Below are 20,181 nucleotides of genomic sequence, written 5' to 3' on the forward strand. Positions count from 1 at the left end.
TGACATGCACTCACCTCTGGGTGATTACTTCTAGGTTGTTTCTAGATGAAGATTGGTGATTGGGCAGAAGGTACCTATAGAAACCAGCATCTGGATTGAGCTTCCAACACCACTCTACAGGCTACCGCCGTGGTGTAAACCTAACCATAGTCAGTGTTCCAAAAAGCCTGAATTTTGTTGAGAATGGTATGTTTACTAAAGGATGGTTTGAGCCAGACAGAGCTAACATACTCATCTTGTTTGATCCTATGAAGTTCAGATTTGGAATAACCAACAATGATTTTCATACTCCTTAAGCCCCTTGCTCAAAGGAAATCTTTAGGCATGTAAGCAAACATGACAGGGTTCCGAATGGATCCCTGCTGGGAGGTTGGGAGTGGGCTAGAGCCTACAGATTGTTCCAGGGAAGGAGCTTATACCCTCTCAGGTGAACTGGAGGGCTGAAGAAGGTAGTGGGTTCATGAAGAGCATATTTAGTAGCTAATAACTTAAACATGTTTTTGTCATTTACATAGTTTTTTTTTTTTAATTTGAACTGTTCTGTCCTAATACAACATGAAGAGATTTATTTTTTTCTTTGTGTAATTCCTTTCACTTTTCTTTAATGTAACCAAAACTATCCCAAGCTTACAGCAATAGCTAGGCACTCCTTTTATACTCAACTGTTTTTTGTTTTTTTTACATTGCCTTCTACTTTTTATCTTCCATCCCTCTTGGTCATGACCATTGGGCATACTCAATAACCAGAGTAAGTTTTGAGAGCTAGTAAAATGCTTTTTCACCAGACACCTTCGATCTTCTATAGCTTGAAAGAAACACTCTATTCTAGGGACCTCCTTGACCATCTTTTACCCTCATACAACAGATTTGTTTCTATCCTTTCATACCTCCTGCTGACACTGCTAGTTCACCAGCGGAAACGTTTGCAGAGAAGCTCACTGAAAGTCTGCGGCCAGTCCAAGATAATCCCAGCCTTCCCTTTCAGGGGACTTCTTTTCAGGGGATCTTTCTGTAGATGCTTTCCTTATATACATTGATCAGATCACCCCGGCTCTGAGAGGTTCCCAGAGTTCTCAGAGCTTCTGTAGAGATAGTACAGCATTAAACAAATTGCCAGAGTTTGCAAGTCTTTTAAATGGAAATGGTGGTTGTAAGGATTGAGACTGTACGTTAAGTGTTCAGTATAAGCACTCAATAATTGGAAGTTGGTATGAGGCCCTGTATACTTCCCACATCTCACCATGCAGTGGTATTGACAGCCCCTTCCCTGCAAAGAGTGGGAGAAGTTGCCTAATCTTGCAGTATTTTATACACCTTTAAATTGAACTTGAAATTTAGCAAGAAAGAAAACATTTATTGTAAGTCTGAGTCTTTGGCTAATTATGTCAATGACTCTTAGCAATCCTGTAAGAGAGATACTACCCTTATTTCACATATAAGGAAACCAAGGCTTAGAAAATAAATTGTGTACTTGATTAATGGAATGGAAAATAACAACCTTTGAGAGGAGGTTATAATAGTGGTTAATCAACAGTCTATGTGGACTATGATTTCTAAGGCCTCTCTTGATGGAACTATGGGCCGCCAAAAAGCCTTTTAAAGTTTCTCCTAGTTCTTAATGAAGATAGCATTACAAATTATAGTAGATAATACCCATTTGTGTTTTCTAATAATTTAATAAATATGAAGAAAATTAGCTTGGTTTTTATTTTCATATAAATGACAACTGTAGTTGAATATCAGTGCCATATAATTTCATATTTGCAGTTTATTTGGGTCAGATAAGGCAAAATGAAATGTGATTTATATTCACACAACTGCAGAAATAAGCCAATTAGCTCACTTGATTGGGTCATAATTATAATGAGGTCAAGGCCACAGGTTCCATGCATGTGCAGATCAGTATCGTACCTAGAGTCCTGCCTGCTACAAACTGTCCCTGACCTTGTCAGTTATTAGCGAGTGTCTAGGATTTAGTTGAGAGAACGAATGGCACAGAAGAAAACATCTTGTATAGAAAATTCAAAGGACATACTCTGATCAGTATGTTGACTTATTCTTGGAGCAATTTTGGCTCTTTATAAGATATTAACTACTGCCCATAATTAGTTTTATTTGTTAAAAATTTTCAAACCTTAATTTGAATTCTTATACAGCAATGCCATTTCCAAACCTGTTGACTATTCCTGAATAAACGCAGTGCTTACCTATTTTATGGAGAAAACACCATCATCAGATTTAGTGGCCTCTGAAATTAACTCAGCATTTTATTGCAGTGCTAAGTGAAGATGTGCATAAGAATATAGATATTTAACTTGTCACATTTAAGTTTAAAATGTGAAAATACAAGTGCTTTTTTTGCTTTGCGAGGCTCTGCAGTGCATCTGAACCTCGTAATTACCTAATCTGTCTTGATTAGAAGGAGCCCTTATGGAGTGAGACAGTGCATGGGCGATCATTTTTAAAACTTGTCCATGTACAGCTTCCAGTGGGAGATGTAAAAATTATTGTCTGCTTTTGTTTTTCATTTTCTGTATACAACCAACAAGCTAGAAATAATGTGCTGGTTCAGAAGAATTAAAGGTCAGTTTTAAATGCTAGCACCTATTGTTTACTGTAGAAAGTGAGGCTGGCAAACCGTTTCAAACATTGTGAGCTACTTTAATTGCAAGGAAGGGGAGGGAGGGTCTTAACTGTACCATCAAATTAGAGAAGCCATGATACGTACCTTTAATATTCACAAGGGGAGTCAGACTTGATTTTATAATACATTGTCATCTTATATGTATCATGATAGTCCCAGATATTTACATGGCTTCTATAATCTGAGGGAGAGAGAATGAGTCCTCTTCATAGTTAGACCAATAAAGCACTGGCAGACCAAATTTTGCAACAAAGGTTTAGAAAACAATTTTGTTAAGCATTCCTTGTTTAGGGCAATAGAGAAACATATCTTCAGCATTAACCAGAGCAGTATTTCAAGTAACAGTTTTCATACATGAGATCTTACATGAACTGGAAGTTTTCAAAGAACCTGGTATATAGGGAAATGACATGCAAGCTCTTCTCAGAAGTAATACCAGGACCCCCTCAGGGGGCCAGGGGGAGGCCAATGGCAGGGCTTCCAGCCTGTGCGTTCATTTGTATGTGTTTTATATATTGGAGTGTTTAAATGTCTAAAATACTTATTAAAGTTGTACATCTTTTAACCAACTTGAATGCTTACTAAAAATATTTCAACCTTCTAACAAAAAGTCTTCTAAGTAGAACTTAAACCTTTTTTAAATTTTAAAATTCCTTGAAGTTATTATTGTAACCATTAGTTATAACAATCATTATGATGGTGGGAAAATCAGTGGTCACAGCAGTGCATCCAGTGGGTTTAAAATAATTACCTGATATAAGCCTGTTTTATTCTATTTGGACTTTCTAATTGTTTTTGTTCAGGACAATTGAGAGTTTGTTGACATTCTTTCAAGATTTGTTATAAACTATTAATTTCCTAGGCTACTGCCTCATTGTGCACATTTTGCCGGCAAGATTGGAAGGAAATAAAATTTTTTCAAGTGCTCACTGACCCAAAATGGAAATGGGAAACTACCCCAAATCTTTTAAAATGAAAAACCTTCAAGAGGAAAACATATCAGACCCAACCACTACTTAGGCAGGGCAAAAGATTAATGCAAATCACAGTCTTCCTTTTTCTTCTGCCACAAATGTCAGAAACGCTTGGCATCTGAGTGCATGGCATTTTTTTTCCCTCTTTTCTGAACAGCTCAACTTGGAAAGGTCAACATATCCCTTTGGGAAAAATCTTTTCTTATAAATTGGAATGTTTGCACACATAACTGTAGGAAATGTTTAACATTTGCTTTGATGGGACAGCAGTTTGTTCAATAGAGTGGAATTGTTCTTGTTTTTTTCCATTTTCCTGCTTGTTCGTACATCACAGGCACTCAAATTACTGAAAGCAACTTCGAGGCACTTCTTTCTATGGGATCAGATCATCCTGTCCACAAAACCAGCCAATGCCTTGGGCTTCCAAAAGGCAAATATGTTCCATCTTTTATTTACTCCAAGGGACTCATTTGTGAGAGACTGTTCTGAATAAAAGCAGTAATTTTCCACAGACTATACAGCTGAAACCCTGAAGAAGGAGGAGAGGGAGGAAGAGGGGGTGTCCAGTGTCTCCAATGGGTTGTTTGAACCTTTTGGTTTATGTAAAGGAGGATATAGGACATTAAGACAATAAAACTATTTGCTATTGGTGATCAGCTGCATCCAATCTGACAATATTTGTGGTTTGTGGAGAATTCTTTCTAACCAGAGCCTATCCTTTCCCTCCAACTTGAATTGATGGAGAACAGTGCTGAGTTTGTGTAGTTATATTTGTTTCTATGGAAACAAGCAGATACTCAAAACAGGCTTATAATCTTTTTAAAGTAAAAATGCTTTTAGCAATGACTTAAAATAAGCACAAGGAGGGACTTTAAGGAAGATACCAGTATCTAAGTATTGATCTGGGCTGGACTACAGGAAGGGACCTGAGTCAGCATGGCTCATGATTTCAGGACACTTCCGATTATTCACCTCCAGAAATAGTTTCCCTTCCATTTCAAACAAATCCTTCTACTGCTGACTAGAGCTGCAAGACGTGTAAATACAAATGTGTGTGCTTGAGACACGTGTGTATTCCAATAGAAATGTCCTATCAGAGACAAACCATCTCTCCTCACACACACATTCCCATGCCCTGGATCCTGTCCCTTCTTTTCAAAGGCTCTCCTTCTTCAATTAATTTATAATTTTTTCTTATTTTTTTCCCTGCTATGTCATTAATTTGTTTTTCTTCATTGGCCTAATCACAAAAGCATACAAACATGTTCTGTCTCTTCTCAATATTGAAAAATTAACCTTTGACCTTGTATCTCCTTTTAACTACCACTCAATTTCCTATTCTCTTTAATTGTAAAACTTAATAAAATAAAAAAATTCAGCAGCACATATTTCTTTCACTTTCTCTCTTCCATTCACTCTTCAACCTGCTCCAATTGGCCTTCCATCCCCATTTCTCCAAGGAATGATCTTGACACAGTCCTTAAGACCTTGCTGTCAAAGCCGGTGAGTATGTAACTATTCTCATATTAATCTCTTGGTGGGACTTCAACATAATTGACTGCTCCATTCTTCTTGAATTACTCTCTTCTCTTGGTTTTTATACTACTAATCACCTAGTTTTGCTCCTACATTTTGGGCTGTCATTTCTCTGGCTGTTTTGTTGGTTCTTCATCCTCCACCTCTGTCTAAATATGGAAGTACCTCAGAAATCCATTTTTGACCTTTTTTCCTTCTCTACACTCTTCCTGGATGACCTCACTTGTTCCCATGGTTTTAATTACCACACAAATGCCAGAAGGGCTCAATGTTATAACTCTAGTCCTGACAGCTCCCTTGATTTTCGCATTTATATATGCAGTTACTCTTGATATCTTCACATAGATATTTTAATAGACTTCTCAGTTTTATTTTTCCCAAGTTTGTTTCTCTTGAACTCTTCCCATTCTGAGCAAATACGGCCGCCATTGATCCAATTGCTCAAGCTAAAAACCTGAGTCACCCTCATTTTTTTTCTTTTCCTTACTCCACATTTAATCCATCAGCAAATCACATTAGTTCTATCTTCAAGCTATATCTGTAATTCTTCAACTTAATCTCTGTATCTACTTCCACCTCCAAATTGGCATCATCTCTCATCTGGACATTACAATAGAGCCCTAAATGGTGTCCTTGAATAAACTGAAACCTCTATCATGGTTTATGTGGCCCCATGTGAAGCAGCTTCTTGTCTACTCCAACTTTCTCCTTCCTTCTCACTCTGCTCCAGCCACACTGACCTCCAGGATGCTCCTGTCACACTCTGAGCCCTTTCTGTCTGACAGCCTTTGCATTTGTTTCTCTTGCAACAAGATTTTGTCTCATATTTTCGCATGATTGACTCTTTTTCATCCATTCCCACCAATGTTATTTCTTCAGAGATGTGGTCCTTACTTTCACTTCTGCCACACTTGGTCAAAATATCCTATTTCCTTTGAGGCATTTACCACTATCTGAAACCATCTTTTGTTTATTTGATGGCATGTTGTGTCCCTCACAGACACAGAACGTAAGCTTCCTGAGGACAGAAACCTTTTCTGTCTCCTTCACTATCTAAGACCCATCCTGGAAAGTGCCCAGTTAGCATTGGAGTACCTGGTAAGTATTTGCTGGATTAATTAATTCATTCAACAGCAATTTTTAGACTTCCCACTTATGTGCCAGGTGCTGTACTAAGTTATTGTTAAATTTTATTTTTAGAAAATTAAAATATTTTTAAAATATTTTGTGGGTACCCAGTAGGTGTCTATATAGGGCTTATGAGCTATTTTGGTACAGGCATGCAATGTGTGTGCAATAGTCACATCATGGAAGATGGGCTATCCATCCCCTCAAGCATCCTTTGTGTTAAAACAATCCAATTATATTTTAGTGATTTTAATACATGCAATTAAATTATTATTGATTATAGGTTCCCTGTTGTGCTATCAAATTCTAAGTCTTATTCTTTCATTTGTTCTAGGTTGTCGACATACATCTGTGAACAAAACAGAACACAGATCCCTGCCCTCATGGAGCTAATATCTCAGTGGGAAAGATGGGTAATAACCAAGGCATTGTAAGTAAAAGGGTGGTATATTTAAAGGTGTTAAGTGCTATGGAAGAAGAGTTTCTGGATGAGAACTTAGGGTATTATCCAGCCTCTTTATCTTCCCTTTGTGTGGCAAAGTAGAAAAGGCATTTGCTTTTGCAAACACTTGAAATCGTGGCTTCTGGAGATGAGCTCTGAGATCCTGAACATTTTTCCTCTCTGAGGCTTAGTTCCCTTATATGTGTAAAATACTAATCTCAAAATTTTGGTGTAAGCACTAGATGAACATAGATCAAATACCTTCTCATCCCTTCCCAGCCACCCACCCTCATCCTATCATTCTGGGGAAGGAAGCTATATGGCACTACCATATTCTCCCTCTCCTGAACACCTAGCATGCTTAGATCAACCCAATGTTCCTGAAAACATTCAAGATGTACTTACTGCATAAACTTGTGGACAAAATAGTGTATGGGCAATTTAAAAGTAAACAGATAAAGCTACTTTTATTCAGAAATGATGTTTTTTAAGTAAGGGTAGGAAATCATCTTTCTTTAATAACTCTTTTTCCCTCTTCCTAATTTAATTCAATTTTTACAGACCCTATTAATAAAGATGTAAGATCTGCTATTCATTGTCTTCCTTATACATAGAAGTAAAATCACAGAAATAATTATTTTATAGGAGGATAAAACATTTATTTAAATGGAAACACTGATCTTTATTTTCATCATGCTGAAGTGTGTGGTTACAATTTCCAATAAAACACTATATATAATAAGCAAAATAAGTTAGTACATTGTAAACTTATGCACAGTTTCATCAATTAACAGTTTAAGAACAAACAAGCCATTTAAGACTTTGGAGCTACATTTAGTAAAAAATTGCAAACACTCAAATCTTATCAACCCCAAGTAAGACAGTAAAGAGCTATTCAAGACTTCTGCAAACCAATTACACAAATACATGTTTATTTTTGGTTACAGTCCCCTGCTATGCACAAGACCATTGGAATGCTGGAACAATTACACATTTTAAAACGGCACAAAGCAAAGCAAGGAGATAACATGCCAGCATTAGAGAAGCTGTCTTGAAAGTGCAAACTGCATTTTCTCTTCCTGAACCACTAGATAAGAACGGGTACCTCAGACGACACGGCAGGGTCATGAGCATGCTTTCTATACCCCACTGGTGGGACATTTACTGGAACCAGGTCTCCATGCCTTTGAAGATACCTCCGGTTTTAAACAGTGAACAGGCTTCAACTAAATATAGTGCAAATCAAATACCAAGGAGCAAAACGACAGAATAGAGACCGTCACAGATTGAATTCCTGTTTCTCTACCTGGCACAACCCACATGGGACACATTGGCACACGGTAACAACAACTTCTATTTAGGTTTTGATATGGAAGGCGGTGCGGCGGAGCGAATGCAGGGCAACCACGCAACAGCCTCTGAGCAAGGCCCCGATGTTATAGACAGGATCCGTTCCCCCTCGCTGAGTACTGAATGCCCACAGAACCGTGGGGACTACTGGGGCAGCCACAGCCAGGAGATCCACCAGGAAGCTGCTGCTCCAGTACTGCCTCACGACGCCCCCGCGAGCCAGTGGGATGACACCATCCAACCTCTCTTCCACGCAGGCTGCAAAATCCAGCTCTCTCATGAGGCGATTTGCATGAACTTCTGCATCCACATTGGCGTACGGGGTCTCCACGGGAGACAAAAGGATGGCTGAGTTTGGATTTCTTGGAGTTAAATCAACCACTAAGGCAGAGAGGGACTCTGGGAAGCTCTCCATCGAGTCTGCTTCAGACTCATCAGGGGACGCCAAGCTCGAGGGACAGGGGTCCTGGAGCTTCTGCAGCACATTCTGAATGAGCTCCGAGATGGCTGGGCTGTAGGGCACCACGTCGGTCTGAACGGCTCGCTCCACCACCACACTGCCCTCCTCCTGACCCATGACCATGGGCAGCAGCTCCAGGACGTTAGCCCCAGGGGTGGAATGCACAAGCTCCAGGTCACCAGATTCTGTGGTGGTGGCTGTCACTATCTCATCAAACAAATCTGTGCCGTCGGCTATGCTATCTCCTACCAGTAGCTCCCTGTCAGCCCCTTCCCCCATGACCTGCTCTTCCAGAGATAACCCATCTGCCATTGTGTCAAGAGGGGGGTTGAGGGTTAAGCTCTTCTCTGGGGAATCACATGGAAAGTCTAGGCACAGTTCGTCCCTCAGAGAGCCACTGTGTGCCATCTCCATGCTCTGAAGGAGAGACTCCAGCTTCTTGTTTTGGATGTTTATGTCCACAAAATATTTCTGAATGCCTTTATCTTTATCAGCCAAGCTACTCCGCATGGTTTCGATGACCTGTTTGAGCTGTTTAATCTCTTTCCTGGCTTCTTTGAGTGCCAACTGGGCCTCTACCCGGTGACACTCCTCCTCAATCCAGTCCTCTCGCATGCGGGCCAGCTGGGACTTAAGCTCCACAATTTCACTTTCCCTAGAGTGCCAAGACAAGCATGGTTAATTAAAAAAAAAAACAAAAAGCAAAAAACAAAAAACTTTGAACTGGGCAACAGGCAGTTCTGGCACAGAGCCAAGAGCTCATACTCTTCCACTTGAAATACAGATGTGAAATCAGTTTTCAATGCGGGGAACTCAAGAAAACACAGAAAAACTTGAGAAAACACTCCAGCCTAAACTTAAAGAAGCAGTACATTTTCTCTTTGGCGGAGATTAGCTATGAACTTTCTCTTTACTTGTAAAATGGCTAAAGTAATAATAGTAATCAGAATCAGAATCAAAATAGCTACCACAATTTTTTTTGAGTACTCATTATGGGTCAGATATTGCAGTGTGTTACAAGTCTTATCTTCTACTCAATCCTTAATATTTGAAACTTTATTATTAGAACATCTTAGCATCTGTTAGCCTATCTCCATATCCTACCCTTTCCAAATGTCTATAGTTTGTGGAAGGCCAGTTCACTTTTAATTACCTATCAAAGACAGAAGGTAGACTGATAAGTTTTAGCCTTGCTAAATTGTTCGTATGGTATTCCAATGATAAACATTTTTGAAATCATAAAATGCTACACGTGGCAGGGACTTTACATGCTGACAAGCTGCTTATTCTATCTCCTCTCAGGCAGGATAATATTGAATTCATCCTACACTAAGGAGAATCTATCCTATTTTTCAGATCCTTCACAGGACAACCCTATTTCAAGATCTTGGTATATAAATTCTTTCTTACATATAATTTTTTCATATTCAGTCCTTACATTCTCAGTGGATATGAAGATAGGGTAGTCAGGATCCTCATATATATGAAGAGACATCAATATTGCTTATTTAAGTTTAGGCTAGAATATTTTCCCAAGTTTTGCTGCATTCCCATTCCTTCCTCCCTTGAGTGCTCCAATCCTCCCATGGACTCTGCAAATCACAGATCAAACACTTCCAGACATAAGGTCTGACTAACCCCAGAGGACAGTTTGGGTCTCAAATCTGTTTCAGACAGATGATGAGCCAGATTAATTCGGAAGATGAAAAATGTCCCTTCCTCACAGTCTGCACCCTTATCTGCCCACAGTTTTAGCAACCAAGGTCATTGAGTTTTCTCTATGTCTTTGTGGCAGCAGAAGAGGAGGTTTGGGCTGATCAGGTAGCCCAGACTCTTAGAGAATGCACATGCCACCCTCACCCTGAGCTCACAGCTACCCTGGTCAGAGCTTTCCTGGTCTGTTCCAAAATGTTCCAGGGGAAAATCATCAAGCAGAAAAACTGGCCTGCTGCCCAGATCAAAAGTCTTCTCCCTCAGATAAGATCTCTTAAGCACGGGCTTTTTTTTTTCAACCTTAACACTTGGCCAAGAACAATGAGCCCCTTCCTTCGGCACAGAAATAGCATGCAGGAATCACAATGCACACAGATATCCATTCGTGCACGGATATAAACAGGGCTTAATTGGTCCACGGTTGTGACCCATTCTGCTGGAAGTATGGGATTGTTCCCGCACGTGTTTTTGCCATTTAAAAATAGTCATGCACATGCCCAATTATTTCACATCAAAGCTGTATACACTGCAAAACAACAACAACAACAACAAAAAAACAAAAAACGACAATAACAACAAAATCAAAGGATCCCCTCTAACCTACGGGCCTCCCTGAACTCCTGAAACAGCCATATCACACAGAGTTATGAAATGACTCTTTTCAGAGGCTGACTTTAAAAATTTGACCAAAATTGAATACAATCATTTTTTCTTTTCTATCTTTCTATAGTTTGGGTTCATATTTCATTTTATGGAGAAAGAAGTTGTCCTACACCCCCCCGTGCAAGGAAGGCAGATTCACCTTTCATGGAGTCGGCGCTCAGATTCCTTCAGCTTGGTTTTGAGGTGTCTCACTGTCACCTCTTTCTGCTGCAGTGGAGTCAAATACTGCTCTGGGTTTGGGGGTCTGACACCATGATTTTCACCGCAAGACATGTACCTTCCAGAACGCCTGAAACAATCCAAGTAATGAAGTGTTACTTTTTGCCGTTTCCTTTTCTATAAAAAGAAGAGTAACACAGAGTGTTATCAACTGAATGTTTGTGTCTCTCCAGAATTCATATGTTGAAATTCTTACCCCAATATGATGGTATTAGGTGGTGACGACTTTGGGAATTAGCCCATAAAGGTGAAGCCTTCATAAATGGGATTAATGCTCTTATAAAAGGAACCCCAGAGAGCTTTCTAGCTTTCTTTTGCCACCCTGTGAGGATACACTAAAAGGTCAGCAGTCTGCAGCCCGGAAGACAGCCCTTCCCAGATCCAGACCTTGTTGGCACTCTGATCTCAGACCTAAACCTACAGTATGTAGCCCATGGTTCTCGAAAGATTTGGACCAACATCTAGAGTACTTTGTTATAGCCACCCACATTGACCCAGACATTGCTAACAGCTTGAGAAGGAATGGTAGCTGTGTGCTGGGGTCTTAAACCTCAATAATGGGTGACCTCACTTCAGAAGGTGAGCTGTAATAGAATTGCCAATCTTAGGACTGTTAATTAGTTTGAAGATTGAAGGGGGTATTGGTGTATTTATGGAGAGAATAGGGACCGTGGAGGAGGAGAATTTTCTATGGCTTAGGAATGTTCTCATACAAAGTAATGCACCATTGTCCAGGTGCCTGAGCTGTCAGTTCAGAGTAACATGGAGCACAATGGGTGAGGGTCAGGGGATGGGCCTGGGCAGAAGAGAAGGAAGCCAGCCAGAGGACCTAACTTTCTGCACAGTGTGCCACTGCCTAAAGATCCTGATGGCTATTTGCTGAATGCAAGTTGTTCTAAAATCAATCCCTGCTGTGAGTATGCCAGTTTGGAGGAAATGGAAAGATCCTTCTTCTGAAGGGAAGGAGTTTCTTCCTCTACTTAACTCTCCCCAGTGTGTTTTGTAAGACAGGCTCAATGTTTTACAAAACAGCCCTTGCTGGAATCTTGGCCCCTCTCAGGCCTGGCTGGGAGCTGGGAATCCCTGCTGTAAGAGAGCTGACTGACGAGAACAGGGATGCCCAGCAGGAAGAAGGCCGAAGGAGGAGGGCGGCCAGCAACTTCCCTGACTCTGGACCCAGTCCCAGCCACTGTGCTGCCAGCTCCCTGAGCACCTGCCTGCCTCCAAGATGACCTGTGTCCATGCCCACCATCCAGTCCTCGTGTCGTGGCCTCTTTGGAAATGCAGTTCCTTCTTTCTGCTCCACACTCCCTACAACCTCATATGAATTAACTTGTTGCTTGCTCTTCAGACCTCAATTCCATTTCACTTTCTCAGGGAGGCCTCCCCTGATCGCTCCAGACTGAGTTGGACACTCTCCCCACCTTTCACACACCCCTGTAGCAACAGGTGCCTACAGAATCATCTTAAGTTGTTTTTGTTTGTTTGTTTGAGATGGAGTCTTGCTCTGTTGCCCAGGCTGGAGTTCAGTGGCATGGGCTCGGTTCACTGGAACCTCTGCCTCCCAGGTTCAAGCAATTCTCCTGCCTCAGCCTCCTGCTGCCTCTGTGGCATTTTCTCTCCCTATTCAGGAACTGCTTAGATTGCTGTGCCTTGTTAGAAATTGTGGCTTGTGCTCTTTCTGCAGCAGCCCTTGAGGAATGAGTCAAATGTGGGAAAGAAAAATGCAGTGTCTTGTAGAATCAGGCAAGGGATCAAGAGTTGTATAACTTTTTTTTTTTCTTTTTTAAAGAAAAGCTTACCAAGTAGGACAAACTAAGATGCATGAATTAGGTGAGCAGGACTCACCTCATGATGGGGCTACAGTCGCTTCCTTTGTAGGAGCCTGAGTTGCTACTGCTTGGGGAAGAAGGTGCATAACTGGGATGGATATTGACAGGGCTCAGCTGATTCCTGCACAGCATGGACAGAAGGTCCTTTTCCCGCGGGGATGATGGGCTGCTGCCAGGCTTGTGCGACGAAGCTCCATTACTCCGCCCATGAGGACCTCGACTGGGAGAAAAGCATGAAAAATGTTAAAATTCTTGGGGCTACAGATGCCCAAGGGCTAATGTCTTACTCCTTAAATCTAAGGAAATCCAATTTATAGAGCTGAAAGGGGCAATACAATTATTCGTGTAGACTGTCCTTAGGAGTGGCCTTCTTCCCACCTGCCTGGTATTTTCTCTCCTTGTGTCATCAGCACAAGCAACCTCTCCCTCTGTTGTTCTTTCAAATAGTTTCTGACCATAAAGCTTGTTTTGGATTACACCCAATAGCCTGCTAAGAACATACACAATGTAGAATATTGATTTAGCTCAGGTTTATTTTGGAGGCTGTTTTCAAGAAGTGGTTTTTGTTCTAGTCCACCTAATGCGGTTCATTTGGAGGATGGGGGAAGGTGGTAGCCCATAAAGGAGGAGGAGAAAACAGGGCAGATAAACAGAGCACATATAAATGCATCATCGGTAATTTAGATTAGTTAAAATTTTTTTTCATTTTTTTCTAGCCCCAATGACTTAAGACAACCTTTGTCATTTAATTGCTGAAATACTGTAACAGCCCCATCTTGGTTCTCCTGCCTCTTGCCTCGCTCCCTCCAGTAGAAGGTTGGCTTGTGGCTGGAGTGGCCTTTCAAAACGGAATCTGATTCACTATCCTCCTCAAAGCCTTGCGATGGTTCCCCACTGCCTCCAGAACAAAGGCCAGCCTCCTTAAGATGGCTCACAAAGTCCAATCCCACTACTCCATCCAACCCCATCCTCCACCACTCCTCCCTTCTCCCTCTGTACTACAGCATTCCAAATCACCTACAGTTTCCTGAAGGATCCATTCTTGACCATCCTTAGGTTTTTGAACTCATAATCTCCTCTGCTTAGAATGTTCGCCTGCTCCCTTCTCTAAGCCCCTGGATACCAAGATACTTCCTACTTTGAGACTGATGGGAACCTACTCTAAAAAGCCTTCTCTATATTCTTCCTTCCCTAGGCCAGTGTAGGTGCACTCCTTAATGCTCCCTAAAACTCTGTGCAAACTTCTACCATTGGACTTATCACATGGCGTCACAACTGCATACTTATTTGTCCTTCCTGCTAGGCTAGGGCAACCTTGAGGGCAGAAACAGCCTGTTCTTTCTATCCTCCTACTTTTGATACATGGTAAGTGTTCCCTAAAGGACTGCTGAATAAATGAACCAGGTGTGAGTCATTGGCACTGCCACTTAGTAGGAACTTAGGCAAATGAGCCACTTAACATGGGGATCAAAACACACACACATGCACACACACGCCCCTTTCCTACCTTCCTCACAGAATTGATGTCAAAATCAAATCAAAGAATGCATGTGAGTACATTCCACAAGCTATTAAGGGTAACTCAAATGTAGAGTATTATTAGAGGATAAACTTGTTCAAACTTCACCATTAATCCTGACAGAGATTTGACACCCACTAGTGTAAGGAAGCATCTTGAGAATGTCGAAACTACTTAAACAGGATAAAGTTCTATGTCAGGAATATTACTTGATGGCAAAAAAAGAGAAAACAAGATAGCTTTCATATAGTAGTACTGCTTTCTGACAATCCTTTCTTTGCAATTTTAATTACAGCTGTATCCAACTGACATCTTAATGAGAAATGTGTGTAAATGTGAATGCAAGTGTGCGTGTGGGTATACTTGGCTTCAAAACCATGATTACTTATTTACAATCAAATATAATTTCAACTGTCAACCTTGCAAATCATACATAAATAAAATGTAACCAAGTTCTAAAGTTAAAGTTATTTCCTTTTGAAATCATCCAAATGAACGCCGCTCTTCTCTTCGTGAGAAGAGGACACTTTATACGGAACAGATGGGCTGATGGCTTTGTGACAAAACCAACTTCAGCAGCCCATGGTAGAAAGCACTTCATGAGTAGCTGAAAGGAACATGTACCCTGGTGTGCATTTTCTTTTCCATGCTTCACTTCTAAGTCTGGCATCAACCAGACTATTTCTTAATCTGATTAAGAGAAATATGGAGGATTAGCCATTACATGTTAGGCGGGAATGTAAAGAGCTGTCCCATATTTTGACCTGGGGAATTTTATTACGAGTTAACTTCCACTGAGGACCTTCTGTGACCCTAGCGCTGTTTCAGATGCTTTCTGAATATTGATCAGGAATTAAATTATCAGACAGTTTGTAAGAGCTAACTTTTTAAAAAGAAGCAACATGCTTAAAAATATCAGTTCTCTTTATTTAGTAGTTCAAATGCTAACATATATAGGTGCAAACTCATTATAGGCATTGATAGGAAACATTTTCAAAGGAGACACTGAGATTCCATGTTTGTCATGGCCATGAACCGTCAAACCCAATGCTGTCCTCTTCAGCCCATCCCAGATCCTTCGGTCTGGTGGACAAGAAAAACACAGTCCACAAAGAGGAAAGAAAATTCTGCTGACCCTGAACCCTTGTACAAACCTGAATACATAACTAGAAGGTCAGAGACAGAGGAGTGAAGACGAAACCTCATGAGTGACTCAGGTGGATTTTGATTCCCTGACCATGGCTCTGGACTTCAGGTAATATCATTATCACCATCATCATCATCATCATCATCATCATCATCATCATCATCACCATCATCACCATGATCTAGGGTTGAACTGTGTCACCCCCTGCAAATTGATACGTTGAAGCCCTAACTCCCAGTACCACAGAATAACGGGGCTTTAAAAAAGTGATTAAGTTAAAATGAGGCAGTTAGGGTGGGCCCTAATCCAGTTTAACTGGTGTCCTTATACAAAGAAGGAATTTGAACAGACATAAGCAGAAGGAAGATGATGTAGAGACACAGGGAGAAGATGGCCACTACAAGCCAAGGAGAGGAGCCTCAGAAGAAGCCAACCCTGCAGACATCTTGGTATCAGACTTCCCTTTTCCAGAACATTTCTGTTGTTTAGGCCATCCAGTCTATGGTACTGGGTTATGCAGCCCTAGCAGACTAATAATCACTACCACCATGATTACCACCATAACCACCACCAGCAGCAGCAGCAGCAACAGCAACAGTACCATGTCTCTTAGTATTACTTTCACCCCTACTGACGAAAACCACCTTTTACCAACACTTTCACTAAGTTCTGGGCATCATGTCAAGCACTCACACATATCATCTCATTTAACTCAGTGAAGTAAGATGCTATTATTATCCCATATCCCAAAACAGGAAACTGAGGCTTGGGGTCACACACCTGATAAATAATGGAGGCTAACCTCAATCCCAGGTCTGTCTGACTCCAAATCCTAAGGGGTTTCTTTTTCTGTCTAATTTTTATCTTCCAAACAGATTCATGTTTTAGTTTAAGAAAGATAATTCCTTAGAAATGTCAGCAGAATTGCCCTTCTATGAGACAAGATAATCTACAAGCCTTTAAAGTTTTTGTTTTAAAAATAACTTGTCAAAAATATTCTCACCAACTCCACCTGTTCCTCACATTTCCCACTGATTGACCAATCTTCCTGTTAGGCTTCCCTCAGGGAGCTAATTCTCCACAGAGAAAATTCATTCACTACATGGGGAAGCAGCCAATTGAAAGGATCACAAGCTACTACAGTTTGGCAGAGATACCCAGCTACTCTAGAGGAGCCGCCCCCCCTACGCATGGCCCTCCAGAACACAGAATTTATGTGAAATTCCTGAGATAGTCCATGACCAAAATCTACTGATGGTACTCTGTGCCTGGGTGAGATTCTTTTATTTATTTATTTATTTATTTATTTATTTATTTATTTATTTGAAACAGTCTTGTTCTGTTGCCCAGGTCTGGAGTGCAGTGGTGCGATCTTGATTCACTGCAACCTCCGCCTCTCAGGTTCAAGCAATTCTCCTGCTTCAACTTTCTGAGTAGCTGGGATAACAGGCACCCACCTACATGCCCGGCTAATTTTTTTTTTTTTTGTATTTTTAGTAGAGACAGGGTTTCACCATATTAGCCAGGCTGGTCTTGAACTCCTGAACTCAATTGATCCACCTGCCTCGGCCTCCTAAAAGTGCTGGGATTATAGGCGTGAGCCACTGCGCACAGCTGAGATTTTTAAAAACTGAGGATAATAGATAGAGCTCTGCCATTTTCAATTTTCCGTCTATTAATTTTTGTTAAACCTTTGAAGTCTATTATTGCTTGGCTATAACAGATACTAATATAAGCATTCATCTGATTTGCATATAATTATATTTGGCTATTTTATGTTTAATATATCAAATTTTGACCATGAATTCTAGACTAGAATATTTTCTCTTAGTCACTCTGTATTACTGACACAACCTTGGAATTTAACCACAAACACAAATTCCTTTGAAATATTTAAGTTGGCTTCATCTACAGGCCTTCCTTTTTTATCTTTTTGCTTTTCTATATTGTTTGATACTTTGTTCCATGTGTATGTCATAACTTCTTGAATGGGTTATATAAATGGTTTATTCTCAGAGCAAGCCACATCTGATTTACACAGAATGTTTACATTCATGTCCTATAATCCCAGAGGCACTTTATTGCCAAAATGGCGGTGGTGGGTGGGGGCTGGGGATAGAGCAATTGTGCTTTATTACTGTGGACTTCATTCTTTTGTTACAGGTTTGTCTGGCTTCAGCTGTATTTTTAATGATAAAACTGTGCCCTGGGGGTCTCAGGTTGCCTTATAAACATCTGCTAAATCTTCAGCTCACCCAAGAGAAATAGAAAATATTTGCTTGCTGAGTCCCGGAAAGGCAGGCTTTTGGAAACTAAATAGATTTTCTCCAGGAAGAGACCTTAAAAAGTCACACAGTCCAACTGTCTTTTGGACACCGTGGCCCAGGAGAATCAAGTGATGTGACAAAGTCGGAAGCCAGATCCCCTCACGTTCTGTGGCTCCCTCCATAACTTTCTTTAAGTCTCTGCTCAGAGCTCAGTTCATCACTGAGGTATCCTAGGACCCACCAAGCTAAAATACACCACAAACCACATTACTGTCTATCTCCTTCCCCTGAGTATTTTAAAAAATAATTATATTATTTTTCAATTTATTGTCCTTCTTGTCCTACTACGATGAATATAATTTTGTGGAGTTTTGTTTCCTCATAGTAGATGCTCAATAAATACTTGTTAAATGAGTAAACAAAGCCACTGGTGGCAAGCACAGAATCCTGGGGCTTACAGTCCCTCCCACTGAATGTGCATAGTGGCTCCCATGTCTCATAGTCCTCTCTACCAATTCAAATAACATCAATGGAGAGCATTGGTTGATGCTTGCTATGCTCCATGCTCTGACTCAGCATTTTACTTTTATTAACTTGTTTAATCCTAACAATAAACCCTCTGAGGTGGGTAGGTCTGTTTCACAGATAAGGTAAACAAGGCATGGAGTGGTTAAACAACTTGCTCAGAGCCGCACAGCCTGGAGTTGGTGGTGCTGGCATTTGAGCCAAGGCAGCCTGGCTTCAGAGCCCACACACCCAGCTAGTGTGCTCTATGGGGTGGCCACCATGCCTATGAACTTTCCTACACTTTCTTCACTCCTTCCCCAGGTAAATGCTGGGAGTGGTCAGGGAGTAGCTGCTTCCTTCACAGAGGTGAAAAATGGAAGTCCAGCTAGAAGAAAAAAAGGTGAAGTCAGAGGCTTCACAGCTAAGAGACTCATAGATTCACGGAGGGGAGGTAGGAGGGAAGTGGGAGACCACTAGCTTCCTATGCAGATGAGTACACAGGTGAGTGAGGGAAAGAGAGAAGGGACAGAAGGAGGAGTGGGCATAGAGTCAAGGGCTGGATGGGAGACAGCCATGGATGGACAAACACAGCTGAGCCATGTGACCACAGTTGGCAAGGCAGGAAAAACTACCAATTTAAAATCACCGTAAAAAAACAAAACAAAAAGCCTCACTGAATAATACAATATGAATGGACAGTAATCCGGGTGGTTCTGTGGATGCATAGGTGCAGGTGAGTCACCTGTGTAAAGCGTCTTAATTACAGAGCAGGAGTTGGTGCCTACTTGCGTGAAGAAGAAGACCGCTTGCTTCCCGCAGTCGACATATGGACCTCAGGAGCAGAAATGCTGCCTGTGCTGCTCGAGGAGCTAAAATCAGCTTCACTACCTGAAAAACAACAGGGGAGAGAGAAGCGTGAGGGAAAGGAAACCGGAGAACACACTGGCCAGTTCCCTGCCTTCCAGGTCCCTGCTCCCTGCGTTTGCACACTATTGGCAAGTGCCAAGATTCCAGAGCTTCCAGGCTCACAGCGTTTTCCTCAAAGCAGTCAAGAGAAGGCCCAGCACAAGGACATCATTTCATAAACACAGCTAAGATGCACAGTAAGGTTGGTTTCATAAAGAGGCCAGTCTTTCTGCAGACACTGTCAACAGTGACCCAAGTGCGTCAAGAAATGCACTGTTCTCCCGTATGTGAGGCTCTCACTCCACAACAATGGGCTCACCCTACTTCAAGCAAAAGAAAAATAAAATACTTATCAGTCCAAGAGTAGTTTTTCCAAGAGAGTTTATCTTTGGACTTCTGTAGTCAGCTACTCATACTTCAATTTGGCACGTTAGGTTTGGAGACAGTTAACCAGTGAGAGGCAGTCAGGAAAGAGCAAAGCCTGGGCTCCCAGACTGCTGCACTGGCACTATCTGAGGACTGACTTTCTCTGACTGTAGTTTTGGTTTTTCTTTAAAGAATAGATCCTTAACAGAAAAGCAGAAATTTAACAGTGATAGAACCTGTAAATTACACTGCAATTTGGAATTTTAGCTTCAGGGTGGGATTACAAGTAGCGATGTTCATTAGTTTGCAAAGATCACATGATACTTTGAGTACAGACTACAGGTGGGTGTGTAATTATAATATAAACATGCTGTGCAGTAAAATAATTTATATAAATTCATTCTAACAAAAATATGTAGTTCTGAAAGAGTAATAATGGAAACTTTCCCATACACTGCCTGGGGAAGTGAGGAGAGGTCAAAGAGGCAAGCTAGAACAATGAGAAGAA

General features: G+C 41.1%; 1 protein-coding gene across 8 annotated transcripts in view; it reads right to left on the reverse strand.

Moving 5' to 3' along the window:
- Nucleotides 1-7,357: 7,357 nt before the first annotated feature.
- SYBU (syntabulin) overlaps nt 7,358-20,181 on the reverse strand; it is a 116,790-nt gene continuing 103,966 nt past the window's right edge. For all 8 annotated transcript variants that reach the window (XM_063726789.1, XM_024251297.3, XM_024251298.3 and 5 more), the window contains 4 exons: nt 19,187-19,289; nt 12,978-13,181; nt 11,050-11,199; nt 7,358-9,189 (listed from right to left, as the gene is read on the reverse strand). In XM_063726789.1, the coding sequence (XP_063582859.1) occupies nt 8,082-9,189; nt 11,050-11,199; nt 12,978-13,181; nt 19,187-19,289 (1,565 nt within the window). In that variant the 3' untranslated portion in view covers nt 7,358-8,081. The remainder of the gene's footprint in view (nt 9,190-11,049; nt 11,200-12,977; nt 13,182-19,186; nt 19,290-20,181) is intronic.

The sequence above is a fragment of the Pongo abelii genome, chromosome 7 (genome assembly GCF_028885655.2).
Source record: "Pongo abelii isolate AG06213 chromosome 7, NHGRI_mPonAbe1-v2.0_pri, whole genome shotgun sequence".
NCBI classification, from domain to species: Eukaryota; Metazoa; Chordata; class Mammalia; order Primates; family Hominidae; genus Pongo; species Pongo abelii.